General features: G+C 40.3%; 1 protein-coding gene across 3 annotated transcripts in view; it reads left to right on the top strand.

The window, feature by feature from the left end:
• The window catches only part of CCDC88C (coiled-coil domain containing 88C), a 155,657-nt gene that overhangs the window by 2,312 nt on the left and 137,876 nt on the right, over window positions 1–15,469 (top strand). For all 3 annotated transcript variants that reach the window (XM_062638421.1, XM_062638406.1, XM_062638411.1), the window contains exon 3: window positions 6,576–6,684. In XM_062638421.1, coding sequence (XP_062494405.1) covers window positions 6,576–6,684 — 109 coding nt within the window. The remainder of the gene's footprint in view (window positions 1–6,575; window positions 6,685–15,469) is intronic.

The raw sequence follows: 15,469 nt of genomic DNA on the forward strand, positions 1-15,469 counted from the left end.
TAGGCTGACCAAGTGCAGTGACTCTAGTTGGCATTTTTGTTAGGTACCATGTGATTGTGAGAAATGCCCTGGCAGGTTTACTTGCCCTGGGCAATCAGGTAAATAAGTTTGTTTTTTCCCCAAAAAACATGTCTCCCAGCAGTGTTGCCAAAAGTCTAAGTGGGGGACGCACAAGCAGTGCAGAGCAGGAGACTGGGACATTACCCCTCCTTTTTAGGCAGCTTTGGCAGTGCTTCAAATGGTGCCTCGGTGCTTGAAACTAAGAGCTTTCTACCGAGAGCCCAGGACTGTTTAACTTAGGAAGGGTTGTGGCTGTATTTATGTATCCCAACCCAGCAAGGCACTCGGGAAAGGTGCTGCGACCTTCACTTTTTCCTGACTTAACCTTTAGAAGTAGCAGTGCAATTACTGCTTGCCTGTAAATCAGGAAAGCCTTTGAAGGCATATTTCTGCCCACAAAGCTTTCAGAATAATGAAATAAGCATGTATTTTAGATGCTTGCTCATCAGCTTTTCAGGTCCTGATCCCTGAAGATGACTTCCAGTGTTTGGCTTGAGACTTCTTGTTGAAATTGTATTCATGAGGGCCTTTGATAAATTGGCTAGAATCTGACATACCATGCCGTGACAGTGGTGATTGCCTGAAAGCACAGATGTGTGCATGCACACACACATGCAGAGAACTGGGGGTAGCAGAGTGGAAGAGCTGGGCTCATGGTGTCATAGCTGTCTCCTTGCATGCATATTACTTCTAGGTTTTTAGCTTAAATAACCTGCTTGCTTGCTTACTGGAACACAAGTAACATGGGTACGTGAGCTTGCATCTAAACAACAAGTGTGATGCAGTACTTTGCTGCAGATCAGCAGATTTCTTTCAGTGAAAATTTTGAAAGCCAAATTCTTGGGAATTTCATTATTAAAATAAAACATCTTTGTCCTGCAGCTAAGCAGATTTTGAAGTTTAAACCATGGCCAAAGAGACAGGTGGATCTGTGAAGAAATCCAGATATACCTGTTGAGTGGAGGTTGCTGAATGAAGCTGTTTGAGGCTAGTGCGTTGTACAGTTCAGTCAGCCTCTGATTTCTGTTGTAATAGGTTGGATTTTGCTCAAATGCTCTCTGGCAACGTAAAGTGGGTAGAGAAGATCCCAGCTGCTTGAAATTATGGAGTCAATGTTTTTTAGGCAGTGGGCTCATATCAGCAAGGCAGCTGTGTCACTGGAGAGATACGGGATGTCTCCCACTCTTCCTGTCCACAGGTCCCTGCTGGCTATGTGACAGGAGGTGAAAACAAGGCTGTGTCTTCACTCTGTCTTTTTCAGAAACAGTCTGCCCCCAGGAATGCTAGGCCTGAATAAAATGTAGTTTGCTCAGGCTCACCAAATGTGGCCATGGCGCAAGGGCAAAAGAAGCGAGCCCAGCCTGGGCTTACGTAGATTCTGACCACAATGTGATCAGTGGGTAACCGTCTGTTGGGCTTTGCTGGTGATTCCTTAGCTTGCTGGTGATTCCTTAGCTTACTGATCCCTGACAAAACAAGACCCGTTCTAAAGAACTGAGGATTGCTTAGTTCTCAATAGTGGTGCCTAGATGCTTAACGAGTTAAAGCTAATAAGAAGAGACAGCAGTGTTTGGTTTCCCCCACTTATATTTTAAAACAAGACAAATGTTTTTTTTCAAGTCATTTTGCTCTAAAAGACTAGTTTCTTTTTCCTGTGTGCTGTCCAAGTGTATACCTCAATCTGATAATGCACAAAGGACGTTGATTTTTGCAGACTTGCAGTACTGGCTGAAAACTCTGCATACAAAACTTTGTGCTAATCTTCAAAGTGGAACTGCCATATTCCGAGTTTCTGTGTTTTTGGTGCATTTATATGTATCAGGTTAATGAGGCTCTCTGTGGACAAAATTTAAACTTTTTTCAGATGATTGTGTGTCACTTCTGGTATGAAACTAGCATGTGGCCATACTGCTTAGACTGCCTTCAGTGTTACAGTTGCAGCTGTGGCATAACACCAACAAGCATAAGCAAATATTTGTCCTGTTTAACTTACTGTAGAAAGCTTTTTATTTGGGAAATAGCATGGGGGTTTACACATGCAGGCACATAAATGTTTTCATATTGACTTGATCTAATTCTTCTAATTGATGGTAGACTCTGCTGTTAAAATGTTTAGTGAATAGGAATATGTCTTAGGAGTACAGCTGATAAAACTGCTTGCATTGAAATCACATAATAAAAATGCACAATAATAGGTCTTTCAATTTCAATCACAGCTGTCATGGTTTGTGGTACTGTCAATCTGTGGCTTTAATTTGAACCGTGTGACAGGAGCAGCCATGTTGTGAGAGCACACTTCTTGTGTTTTGCAGCAAATGGCATGAATGCTGGAAGGTTGGAGATACGCATCTGTTTAATTAAAAATCTCATTTGGAGGTGCATTTTTCTACCATGTTCTAGGCAATTTGGAAACCCTGCCAGCCTTATTGGCATCATCCCATTTGATGATAGAGGAAGAAGTTGGATGATGGGAGAGTTAGGCTGGTCCAAGAATGGTGTATTTTCAGTTGGCGGGTTAGCTGCAGAGTGAAGTGCCATGGGATGCTGGGCACAGCTGGTTTCTTCTAATGTCTCATAACCACTGGGCCTGGTTTGTGGGCTTCCCCCTTAATCATGGAAAAATCCATGTCAGAAATTTCTCAAATGAGAATTATTATTTTCATTTTTAAAATTTTTTGTTATTTCTATTTTATTAATTGGTTAAGAGGTTGCATCTTCAAGCACTTGTGCTGTTGGCCCCATGCCTGCTGAACTCATCACTTGGCCTCTGCCTCCTGGCCCTTCCTTTTCTCTATGCTCCTGTAAAAGTCACGAAGGTATAAAACCAGAGGACTTCTTTCAAATGTTTGGCTATGTAGTAAGGTTTGAGACTTTCCTTCTGTTCATGTGGCTTGGGTGTTTACTTGTTTGTGAAGTACCTCTCTTAGTCATGCCACCTTCGTCTTATTTGAGCAACTTTTTTGATCTTTACAAGTAGGTGATTTTTAAAAAGGGAGCTGTAGTTTTCATTACGTGTGTGTGTGTGTGTAAGGGAAATACTAAACATCAAGGGACTGAAAAAGCATCTCATTGAAGTCCTGTGCAGGTATTTTTCAAATACATTCAGGAATTTGTATGGGTTCCCTGGTTGGTGTTGTAAAAATATCTTTAGTTTTCAGTGTGATCCTTGGAAATTCTTTCTGTAAGTTCTTCATAAAGAGGTTTCACCAACCAAACAGGTCTTAGAATGTGTCAAAGTTTGGTACCAACAGCTCTGTTTTCTTTATAGTGGAAAAATCTCTAAACACAGAACTTGCCCCTTACAGTGTAAGGTTTACTCAGGTGCTTTTTTTTTCCTCGAGGACTCTGCTTCCCCTTTCTGCTTTTCCTTCGCTGTATATCAGGCTGATAGGTTGTAGTGCTTCAAGTACCTCAATCTCTCTAGGTTTTTAGCCGCCTCCTTTCACTTCTGTTGAGATCAGCAAGTGCTGTGTGGCTGTGGGTGTTCTGGCAGCTTGCTCTTTTCCTGAGAGTGAAGTAGCCTCAGTCCTCTGGGCTGCCTCTCCCAGCTCCCCTGCCTCAACCCTTCCATGTCCCCTGAGATGTCTCAGGGACAGGTGAGTGACATGGAGAAGGCAACAGCAGGAGGGATCCAGCCGACCTCACATAATGTGACACGATTAATTTAGGCAGCAGGAGTGACGCAGAAAATGTTTGAAAAATGCAATAAATATATTCTTTCTGAATAAATGCGTTCCTCGAACCCTTGATTCTTATTAGTAGTCTTCATCTCCATGCTTATGTCAAAAAATGTTTTGCCTGTTCAGATGGATAAAACTGAGCTTACCTGGTAAATGGCAAAGAATAAATCTCTTTTTTTGGAAATGTCCCGCTGCCTCCAAGAGTAACTTTCTGCAGGTCCTCCAACTTCTTGGCTGTGGAGCTACAACAGTTGTAGTCAGTATGAGCTTATCTGACCCAGGATTAAGAAAAAATGTGGCAGCAAATGAAAAAGTAATGGGATATTGCTTATTGGGAAGGGACTGTTTAGCTTTCCACTTGGAGACAATAAGCCCTGTGGTAGTTTGAAGTGTGGGTTGTGCTGGCCTTCCACTGCAAACCGTCTTCTCTGGAGTGAGCTGAGGGGCTGCATAAAGTTGATTATGCACCATATACAGAAATCCATACTGTCATTTTTTTCGAGCTATGTTTTGTTTTCAGAAAAGCTTTTAACTTCATTGTTTGTGGAGAGGAGGAGGCAGGACAGCCAGAGTGACACTGTATGCTGCCGCTTGGCTCCAGGTTAAGAGGACCCTGAGGTCAGTGGCATTAAGGGCACTTGGGGCAACCGATTACCATTAATGAAGGTGATAGGATAAAAGCCCCGGAATTGCTGAGGGACTGGTTCTGCCAATGCTTGTGTTCTTGTAATAGATGACTAGCCCCACTGTGCCAAAAGATGAGCAGTTCTTGTCTTGGAAGGAGGAGTTGTTCTGGTTCTTACTTGCTTTGGAGAACCTCACCCAAGTCCTGCAGTTGCACTGCCTACAGCTGTTGAATAAATCTGCTCTCCTTTGCTGTGGCTGGTGGGTGTGTTTTGTGGAATTTTGCCCCATTTCATGTAGTTTTGAGATGGGTTGTGAAGTATTGCTCTGCTGTACAGTCAAAGCTTTCTCTTCCTGGCTGTAGATGTTGATCAATACCAGACAGTGGCATGGCAGTGTGCTGCTTACATGAGCTTTCACATGGAAACAAGAACTGTAGGGTGATCCTTCTGTTTGGCCAGCTTCTTTTATTGTGCATTTCTTCCCTTTAGGCTTCCTGGTTCGTTGTCATGACCTCACCAAAAAGGCTAAGCATCCAGCTTCCTTCAGGGTTCAGCTCAGACAGTACTGAAGCTTGGTGCCATTTATGCTTCTCCAACTTGCTGTGCTGCAAAAGACCCATACTGTCAGTTGGTGTATGGGTATGACTTCTGTATCTGAGCATCAGTAAAACGGAATACTTACTACAGATTTTGCTTTAAAAGCTTCTAACAGTAGGTTTTGTTCTTTTTTTTTTTTTTGTGTGATTGATTACAGTGCCAGTCAGTATACAAAATCCTTTGCTACTGTAAAGGCTCTGTAGGGTCTTGCTACCAGTGACTAGTTTACACAGTGGTCATCTGTACTTCAGTTTGCTTGAACTCTGGTGCATAAATACTGTGTCTGATGTTATCTGCTGCCGTGGAGGTTTTCTCTCATCTCTGGAATATCAATGTATTCTGTCATATTTATGCACATAGCACTGCTTTTACTAAAGAGGCGCTTTGGGATGGCTGTACATTTAAAGAGAAATAGAAAGAAAAAGCTCTCTCACGTACTTATGTAAACTTTGGCAGGTACACTTTAAGAATAAATATTGGATCAGTTCTCTTATTTTCTTGTCATTGCTGGAGTTCACTGTTTGGCCCTGGAAGAGCTGTGAATGGCTTAATTAACAGCCACAGAGCAGAGCTCTGGGAGGCAGGTGTTTGGATTGTGTGGGAGTTTGCTGATAAGAGTATTTATTAGAGGGAAAACACAAGACTTTGATCTAAGGTGTTAGCAGATAAAGGTTTTCAGGTTCCTTTTGTTTGCAGCATGTTAGGGTGTACACAGGCTATCTGAAGGTGTACATTCATATTAAATTATTTACAGCTTTTTTCCTGTGTTTTATCTTTTATTTTAGAAATTTAAAAAAAAATCAGGTACAATTTTGATTTACTTTCTTTAAAATCAAATAAACTTTAGGCTTCTTTTCTTAAAATCTTTACACCAACTTTTTTCTTGTCTTGCTTATATCTCTACCTGTGTTTATGTTTTATTCATATCTTGAAGCCCAGTAGAGTGTTTATGAGGCACAGTGGATATATGAGTATCTCTCTGCTGTACAAAGCTTTCTGGCTGTAGACTTTGGTAAGTGTCAGACAGTGGCATAGTAGCTTGCTGCTTACATGAGTTTTCACATGGAAACAACTGTGGGGTTACATCTAGTAACATCTAGTGAGATGATATGGTATAATGAAGGTGCAATGTTTCTTTTTCCCTTCAGTGTATAATAGATACAGGTTCTGCATTGATCAAGTGTTAACACCCTTCTCTTGTCAAAAAACTTCCAAAGCCAAGGAAGGCATGGTAGTCTTTCCTAGGCTTCCCCTTATTTGAATAAGATAAACCCCTTATTATCAGACTGCTTTGATCTAGTGTGTACAAGCTAAATATGCTCTTTTCTTTGGGGAAATACAAATAGGAAGGGAAGCTGCCCTGAACTGCTGTGTGGGTTAACTATAAAGTATGATACTTTGTGGTGTTCATGGAAATTTCCAAGTTATACATATGGGCAAAGGTAATGAGCTTTCTCCATTGTAAATTAATATATATGTATCCTATATAATAATGTCAGCACATTTAATGGGTAAATTTTTAAGGGTTTTCCTAATGGTGTATTACTGAGATATTAAATCTTAGTACTGAGTAAAATAGTAATATTTTGTTTTATTTTTCCTCTTTTAATAGAGATCCTCGACCAACCAACCAGTGTGTCAACAAGCATGTAAATAATGACACCTATCTTCGGGTTCAAAACCTGACCATCTTAGTCAGAAACATTAAGACTTACTATCAGGTGAGATTTTGTCTCTCTGCTCATTGATCTGTGGTGATTGCTATAATGTTTCAGCTGGTGCAGGGGCTAGTGGCTCAAAAAAAATTGATACAAGAAATCAAAAGGAAACTGTTTATGTAAAAGCACTTTCAGCCATGCTTTCCTTATGAAGTGACAATACACCTGCCTTACCTGCCCCTCATGGCCAGAGGCTGGTTCCCTGCAGCCCTCTTCTTTCAAAGAAGAAATGTGCTCAAAGGTTATGATAGTGCTTGGATAGTACATGTAGTAAAAAGGCTCCTTTGTGGTGAGGTAGCAGGCTGTGTATGTGAAGGGATTTGCTGACATTGGAGTAATGGGTTTGGGTATAAAATTTAAAACAAGTGACTTTCTGTTAAAGGGGCTGCCAGCAAGCAAATGGTTATGAAGAATTGTACTTAATGCTAGAATATAAATGTCAATTTGCTATAGTGTTAATTAGGAAAAATCTGTTCTTATCTTGAAGGTAGACATTGTATGCTGTGTACCTGTTCTTGGGTGTTAAAGCAGTTGTTTGTTCCAAACTCCTCCTTTAAGAGACTTAAGTGCAGGAATTACTGCAAATTCTTACAGACAGTGCGCTTCTTAGGCATCGTTCTTGAACTGACTGCCGGTGTTCCTCTGCTGTAATAGTGTTCCTCTAAAATGAGGGTGGTGACAGCTGAGAACCTCTGCAGACTTAGATACATATTTGATGCTGCTGGAAAGCCATAGAAGTAAATTCAGTTATTCTAAATAGAATTTCTGTATACACACTGTAGTGTATATTTAGACTCCTTAATGAGAGGAGTAAATGTTCTACTATTTTCTTCTACGCATCTTTTTGCCAGATTTGAATGCTGTGCATTATAAACCAGGCTGAAACCAATGAGGGCTGTTAAAATGCTCCTCTGTGTATGTGTCTTGAGCTTATGATGGACAAAACAGCTAAACTGTAGGAGTTGATGTCAGTGTGCTCATCTTGGATACTTAATTTTTTCTGTACACACAGAAGAGATTAAATGCTTAACTATTGTAGTCCTTTTTGATGCTGTTTTCTTACATGTTATTGCCTACTTCTAGTCCATATTATTGCCACTGCTATGCTTCTGACCTTGTTCAAGGAAGCCTAAAAGAGAGAGGGACTTGAGGAAAAGTTGTATGGGTTAGATGACTCATCTGTGCAAGTTCCAGCAGCTTGCTAGTAAAATGAAGTGTGTAACTCTGTTTTGATATTATGTAGAAGGGTATCATGTATTTCTGAAGACAGCTGACGTGTCTTGATTGTTGAAAACTGGAGATGCTAATACAATGTGATGTCATCCCTGAGACTTGTGATTTTTCAAGGGCGAAATTCCATTTGGTCATAACTGGAGGCTGAATGTGGGTATTTTATTTCTTTGTTACCCACTGAACAGTGTAACTATGTATGGAGTCTACAAGGAAAAAGGACTGTTTAAGGCCAGGGACAGGATTAGTTTGTCTTCCTCTCTCCTCACCCCAACAAGATTTACAGTCTAAGAGTCTGGTCCATCAGATGTTGAAACTCAAGCATTTTATTCATGTGACTACTTTGTCTTGGAGCTGATAATACAAATTCTTTAAAGAGTACCTTAGCAGAGCTCGGGTTCATAAAAAGAGAAAAATTATTCATAATTCATATAATATTCATAATCATAATATGATATGTTGCTTAGTGTTTTGTTGACCTAGCTGTTGTGTTGTCTAATCGTAATTCAGTAACGCTAGCAATGACTAAAATAGGTTAAGACAGAGTTTTCAATGGGAAACAGTAGTTGAGGCTTGCTGTCGCAAGCGTAACAGTGAGGTTCCTGTTGTAGTCAGGAAATTAAGTACCATGCATTTTGTTGCCTGAGGACTACATATACTTCATGTAAAAAAAGCTAAGAGTCATGAGAACTGATCATTCTTTGCATTTGGTCCTGAAAATGTGTGATTAGAGCAAAGTTTAAAATAAAATCACATTTTTTGTGGTGATAATGTTGTATAGTAAATGTACTTATCCTTGTCAGAATTGCATTTTCAGGGCAAATCCAAGGTCTTGATGGTAATCTGAGAATCCCTTTCATGTGGTGCTGTGCAGCCTTCAACTCTCCATAGTCTGGGTGGAGTTAAGGCCATCTATGCTGTGGCCAAGCTCTGAGTGATTTGGAGTGTAATGTTGCATCTGTACTAATGTCTGTTAGATGTTCAGAACATTCCTTTGTATTTTAGGATCTTGTAGAATCTACTTTTTTTTTTTTTTAACATGCAACCAGGTGGCTGCTTTGGGATATATTAAATATTGTTAGGCCTCTCTTCAGTGTTTAGAGATGTTTCCAAGTAGGTTGAAGTTGTGGGCATTGTTTGAAGTAGTATTAATATACTAGCTTAAGTTAAAACGAGTATAGTGTCTTACTGACTGAAAACATAGTCAAATTTGATTGCAGACTGGAAGTGGGAGGGGAAAAAAGTTCCTGACAAACAATAGGAACATGAATTTGCTGCTTCCTCAAGAGAAACAAAAGCTCCAAAAATACAGTGTTGGCCTTGACATTTTACATTCCCTTTCACTTAATGGACCCAAGTAAAGTTTACAGCTTCATAAATTCTAGGTCTCCTAGAATTAGGAAAATGGCACTTCATGCTTCATTGAAGGACATTGGAAGGTATGAAACAATACTTGCCCCTCTCTGCACTGGGCAGGACTGATCAAGAGTATGACATAAATTCATGGTACTGTAAACTGTATCTGAGGAAGGTGACATAACTGGCTACTAAAATTAACTTTGATATTCAGAAGGCAGTTGATATTTCAGATCACATAGTTGTCTAGTTTATCTGTATCTAATATCAGATTTCTTATGTATCTGTAGATAATCTTTGTTAAAGCAAAATTCTCATTAATACAGATAACATTAATTATTATCTGAAATTAATATTATTCAGAAAATAAGGTTAGGTCTAATCCAGAAGCATGAATCTAGGCATTCTTCACGGTATTGTGGCTGTCCTGATTTCTCAGGCTGGGGGTTTGTGCCGGGAATGACAATGAACAAGCCAGGTTATTAGTGGAATTTGGTTCTGATTTGAGCCATAGAGTTTGGTTCTTACCTGTGCTTTGGCAGACATAACTTAGGAGTGGTGAATGCAATGAAGCAGCATTTTTAAGTTCAAATAAGCTCTAATTTTTAGAAGTTTGATAACTGAATTTTAAAATTCAGTTATCATTAAAAACTTTTTGAAGAGTTTCAGCTGCATGAAACTGGATTGTTGGTGGCTACTAGGAAAAATGTAGTGTCAGGACTGTTAAAATGAGGGACAATATTGGTTGCTGCGGCTTTGGTGGTGGGTTTTTTTTTTCATAGGGTACGTAATATTTGTTACTAGTGGTAGCAGTCAACATGTCTGCGTTTCCTGCTCTCTCAGCAGTTGCACCTTTGCATGTCTGTGATTGGCAAGAGGTCCCACTTTTGAAACCAAGACCAGGCAAATGACTCATTTTGCTGTGGGAGTTTATGAGCATTCAAGAGAATCTGTCATTAATTGCATTTAATAACTGTTACAGCATTAGTTCACTGGAGAAACGGCTGGTCATAAAACTTCTGCAGTTGGTGCTGTATCTTGGAAAAGGGCTGAGCATGGCAGAATGTGTTCGTTGCTCATGGTGTGAGTTTTGTCTTTTCTTGCTCTGACTGAATCCAGACACTCGGCTGTCTTTAAACTGGAATTCAAAATGCTTTTGTAAGAAATGGTTTAGCACAGAAAATTACAGGCTGCTGTCTGTGACTGCAGTGACGATGTTGACTGAAAGAGTCAATAGAGAACTGAATGTATTGGAGAAGAGGTGCTGATCCACTTCTCATTGGGGCAGGTGTTGTGCATCCTAGTCAAAGGGTGAAGTCTACAAACTACAGCTAACTGGTGTATGTGGAAAAGATTGATCGACAGCTGTCATCTGCTGCCTTGTGTTGATAATATGGTTGGGAATGTTGGTCCTTAAACCAACACTAGCTAGTTCAGTCCAACACAAAGGAAATCATCTTGCTATTCCTGAGCTCTGCCTTCACTTTGAAATGCTTCTGTTGTGAGTTCCACTAAGGCTTATCTACTAGTCCAATTAAATTGGTTTGAAAATAGTTCAGGAGTACTGCAAGACTGAGCAATGCTTGGCTTCATTGAAATGAGCATTCTTGACCGTTGTTGCCAGTGAGCTGTTATGGCCTTAATTCCCTGGGGCCTTGTGCTTCTTTTCCAAATGGTGATCCATCACAGCTGTGGCAACTATCTTCATAGTGGTGTGGCACTATCCCTGTTTTTGGCAGAGTTAGTACTAAAGTTTGTTGGTATCATTAAAAAAAGGCAACAAAAAAACACACACAAAAAAGCCCTTAAGCCGCAACAACCTATGCAAGCTATTATTGTTGCTGGTTCTGTCACTTCTTATGATGGAACAAGAAAGCTAGAAGGGTGTTAGCCTATGCCTTCACTGTGCTGTGGACAATATTTAAATCCTGTAGTCTCCATGTAAGAGCAGCTGTCCTGATGTCTGCAACACTTGGAGAGTGTACTCATACCTACAGAATTTTGAAAGAGGCCTAAGGCAAGCAGGCAGGGGAAGCCTGAAGTGGCTCTGCTGTGCTTCCTCTGCTCATGTGTCAATCCTTGGGTTTAGTGGCTTTTTCTGAGGAGCTAAAAATCACTTTGATAGCAGTTTATAAAAAAAAAAAAATTCTGACAACATCTGTTTTGATGTTAGCTGGTTTGCTAACCCTCAAATACCAGTAATCACTCCTACAGTATATAGGAGTATATATAGGAATGCTGGAGAGGGACTCTTCATTAAAGACTGTAGTGACAGGGCAAGGGTTAACGGGTTAAAACTTAAACAGGGGAAGTTTAGGTTGGATATAAGAAGGAAATTCTTTCCTGTTAGGGTGGTGAGGCGCTGGAATGGGTTGCCCAGGGAGGTTGTGAATGCTCCATCCCTGGCAGTGTTCAAGGCCAGGTTGGACGAGGCCTTGGGTGATATGGTTTAGTGTGAGGTGTCCCTGCCCACGGCAGGGGGGTTGGAACTAGATGACCTTAAGGTCCTTTCCAACCCTAACGATTCCATGATTCTATATACTGCAGTTCCAAGCAAAAATTCCTCCCACTTACATGAAAAACTTGAGGCAGAAAGTGAAAAAGAAGTGGCAGTTGTGGCCACTGAATGCCTAGCAGATTGCTTCATGTTTTTAAATAGGTTGGAAATATATCTTAATTTAAAAAAAAAATTAAATAAAAGTGTACCAAGACACAGTTCTGAAACCATTTATGACTGTGTGGCTTGTGCAGCTTCAAGAAAAAACTTGTAATGCTTAGCATTTCCATTAAAGTGAGGGTGTGGGGAGGAAAAATGAAACCATTCACTGAATTTTTAGAAACTTAACACCACAAATCCTACCCTTCCTACCTAAACTCACTTAGCTGGGGTCAGAAATAATGGTGAGCAAGGATGCCTTACTTTAAGGAATGTTTCTACAGATGTGTGTCCTTTTACTTGGCTGCTCCATACTTGTGTAAAACAAGTACAAGCAGCAGGGTTTTTATCAGGCATGTTACAAGGTATTAGGTGGCTGTGAGTATGGCTGTGAGCTGCTGTTGTGTTGCTGTGGCTGTGTGAGACTGTTCTGTCTTCAGGCTGGGGCAAAAGCTGGTTCTCCTGTGGGTCAGCAAAGGTCTTGCAATACCAGTAGCCTTCAGGTCACTAGACGGCTCCTGCTTCCGTATTTGAAGTGTGGAGTCAGGCTTAGAGCTCTTGACTGGACTACGAAGAGGAATTCAGACTTGGAGCTCCAGATTTGGGCACAAGTTATGGACTGGGAGTTGTACTCAAGCTATAAATCGAGTCATGGAAGTAGCAGTGTCCTCTTTTGTGAATAGAAATCTTTCCCCTCTAGGCAGGCTAGTTCTAGTGGGCTGGTAATTCAGTACTTAGCAAAGTAAACACCAAGGGGCTAGAAATGCACATAAATGCACACACCCTTAAAGTCAAAAAGCACTCTTCTGTTCTTGGGGGGGGGGGGGATTTTGTACCCACAGTTGCCTACTGAATTAGGTAAGTCTTTCTTTTGCTAGCCTTGTTTATTTGGTATGTTAAACTCCATTATGCCTGAGTGACGCTATATGCTTTCTTTTGATTCCTGTTCCCTGGAGATCTTAGTTTAGCAGCTCCTCATCTTGAGCTTTAAATTCCAAGACTATTAACTGAGAATGTCAGCTTTCTCAAGAGCAAGATATAAGAAGGTTCAACAGATAAGCTCTTTCTAATTCAAAAGTTTTTGTGATCTCATGCACTTTTAAGTGTCTGTTAACTCCCTTTTCTGTACAGTTGAGTCGGCTTATATGCATACAGACTCCTGAATCATTTCTGCATTGGCAATTGTATTGTTGCAGCTACCGAAGGTAGCATGCATGTTCTAGTGGCCTTAAGTTACAGCTGCACAAAGAAATGGTGGTGAGCAGCCACTAAACCTGTGTCTTTTGTGCCTCTTTTTATTTTATTTTTTAAGAAGTCTACAATAAATAAGTTAACTATGATAAATAAGTTAGTACTAAGGTAGTATTGTAGAGATGCTCTGTGTTTCAGTAAGGCAGTGGGCTCAGACGTGGGAAATAACTGCCACTGGCACAATGTGGCATAAGACGTTATCTGCTCTGTATTTGTTTCCACTCCTGTTCTTCATTTGACTCTTAGTTTAAACTTGCTACAGGCACAGACTGTCTATATGTATTTATCTAGTACTTCAGAACCAAGAAGGCCTCATTAAGCACATGACAAAAATGTTTTTAATTATATTTTCTGTTCTGCAATAGCATGCTCATGAGACATGAGGGTTGCATGTAAGACTGGTATTATAAAGACATTCGGTTATTGTGGTGGTGGGTGCAGGGCAAGGGTACGATTGATCTTGGCACAGGCATCCTGGGAAATGCTAAACTAGTGATACTAGTCTTTGATTTAGTCCTTCAGCTGAAAATAGTGGTACCACTCTGCAAGTGGAATAAACATAAGAACATGAGAAAGATCATGCTTACTTTGTGTAGGTCCTGTTATCAAGTTATTTCAGTGAGAAAGAGACTGAGACAGGTGGCTTATCGGGACCAGCCAGACTGATGCTTTTTTCTGTGGCTGAAAATGATCTTGCTCATTTCCAGAAGAACTAGACAAACATTGCTGCTCCAGAGCCGAAGTAAGCTTCTGCAGAGATCAGTTTTAAAAGTGTTTCCAGGTTGGTGAGAGCTACCGTATCACATGTTTAGTAGCATGCTGTTGGGCACCTGACTGAGGTTATTATTAGCTGTGATTCTAGGATGCATTTCAGCCAATATACTGAATTATGTCTGAAGGTTTAATGGAGAACTGAGCTCAAAGAGACCTATTTATTCCCCTGAGGCTCCATGTGAATTTTAATACAGAATGAAATGGTGACCTCAAACAGATGGAAGAGAATAGGGTGGCTTTTAAACTACTTTATTGCCTGTAATTTCCTGGAGCTACAATATGGGAAAGGGCAGAATATGCTGGCATGTGTCTGTGTAGTCTTGTCTTTGTTTTGCTTAATAAGCTAAAGGGGTATGAATTCATTGTGCAGACAAATGAAGAAACAGCCAAGAAAAGAGCAGCAGTGTCCTAAAATACAGAGGCAAGCAGAGGTGGCCTGTAAAATTTTTACAGTATGGAATAGCTGTTTGGTTCCCACCCAGCAGTATTTAGTTAACCTCTGACATGTTAATTGAAAACAATTCTTGGGATGTCTGAATTGCCAAATACATCCACTGTGTCCTTTATATGGCTTAAAAAAGGGTAATGTGAGAGTGTGTGAGGCTTTTCTTAATGGAAGCCAAGGCCTAATGTTAATCTCCTAGGCTATTGCTGTGATTACCAGTTCTAAAACCACAGGGTATTTCAGTCCTATACTACATATATATTTTTGGATATTAGATTTAGGATGTAATATGTTGTTCAGTCTCACCAGACAGCCACGTTCAATGCTGCTGCCTACATTTCAGGCAGATGAACTATTCTTGTCAGCTGAAATTTTGCCAAGGAGGAAGCTAAGTTTAGTAGAGCCTACCAATTTTGGGTAAGTTAGAAAACAGCCTGCATGCCACTTGTAGCTGAAAACAGCTTTGAGATTTATTTTTGCTAGAAGATGATAATAAATTAAAGATTGCTTTATTGCTTGTGTTTCTGCAATGAATTCCATGTCATTTTGTCCTTTTCATTAAAAAGTTTTTAAAGACAAGAAGATGAAATCCACGAATTTATAGGATTGCAGAACAAAACCCTGAATTGCGTGCCAATTCCCAAAGAACTAATTTCTACTTTTTAGTGGCAGGTAGCAAATGAAGGTGATTTATGTTTGTAATTTGTTTGCATGTTCTGTCTATGCAAGTGTTGCCTAATCCAGTGTGGTGCTTTTAACAGTGAGCTTATTGTCACATGCTATATTGTGGCACACTGGGTTCAGTCCATAGTCTTGCTCTCACCCAGCTGTTGACTCTGGTTAAGGTTTGGTGTCAAGACTCATTCCCATCAGTTCCAGTGACATCTGTGACCCTACGGTGTGGAGTGAGCAAAGGTCTCTCTGTGCCTATCACTCAGCTTGCCTAGGCTTTTCACTCCAGCAGGGTTGCTGTTAGCTTTTGTTACAAAGGTCTGTAACAAACTCTCACTTTCTTGGGCACTGCTTTTTCTTAAGGACTTACAAGACCAGTAAGCAATTCTTACCCAGAGTGTTTT

This window comes from Pezoporus occidentalis, unplaced genomic scaffold (genome assembly GCF_034315485.1).
Source record: "Pezoporus occidentalis ecotype Australia unplaced genomic scaffold, CSIRO_AGI_Poc_V1 ctg115, whole genome shotgun sequence".
NCBI lineage: Eukaryota > Metazoa > Chordata > Aves > Psittaciformes > Psittacidae > Pezoporus > Pezoporus occidentalis.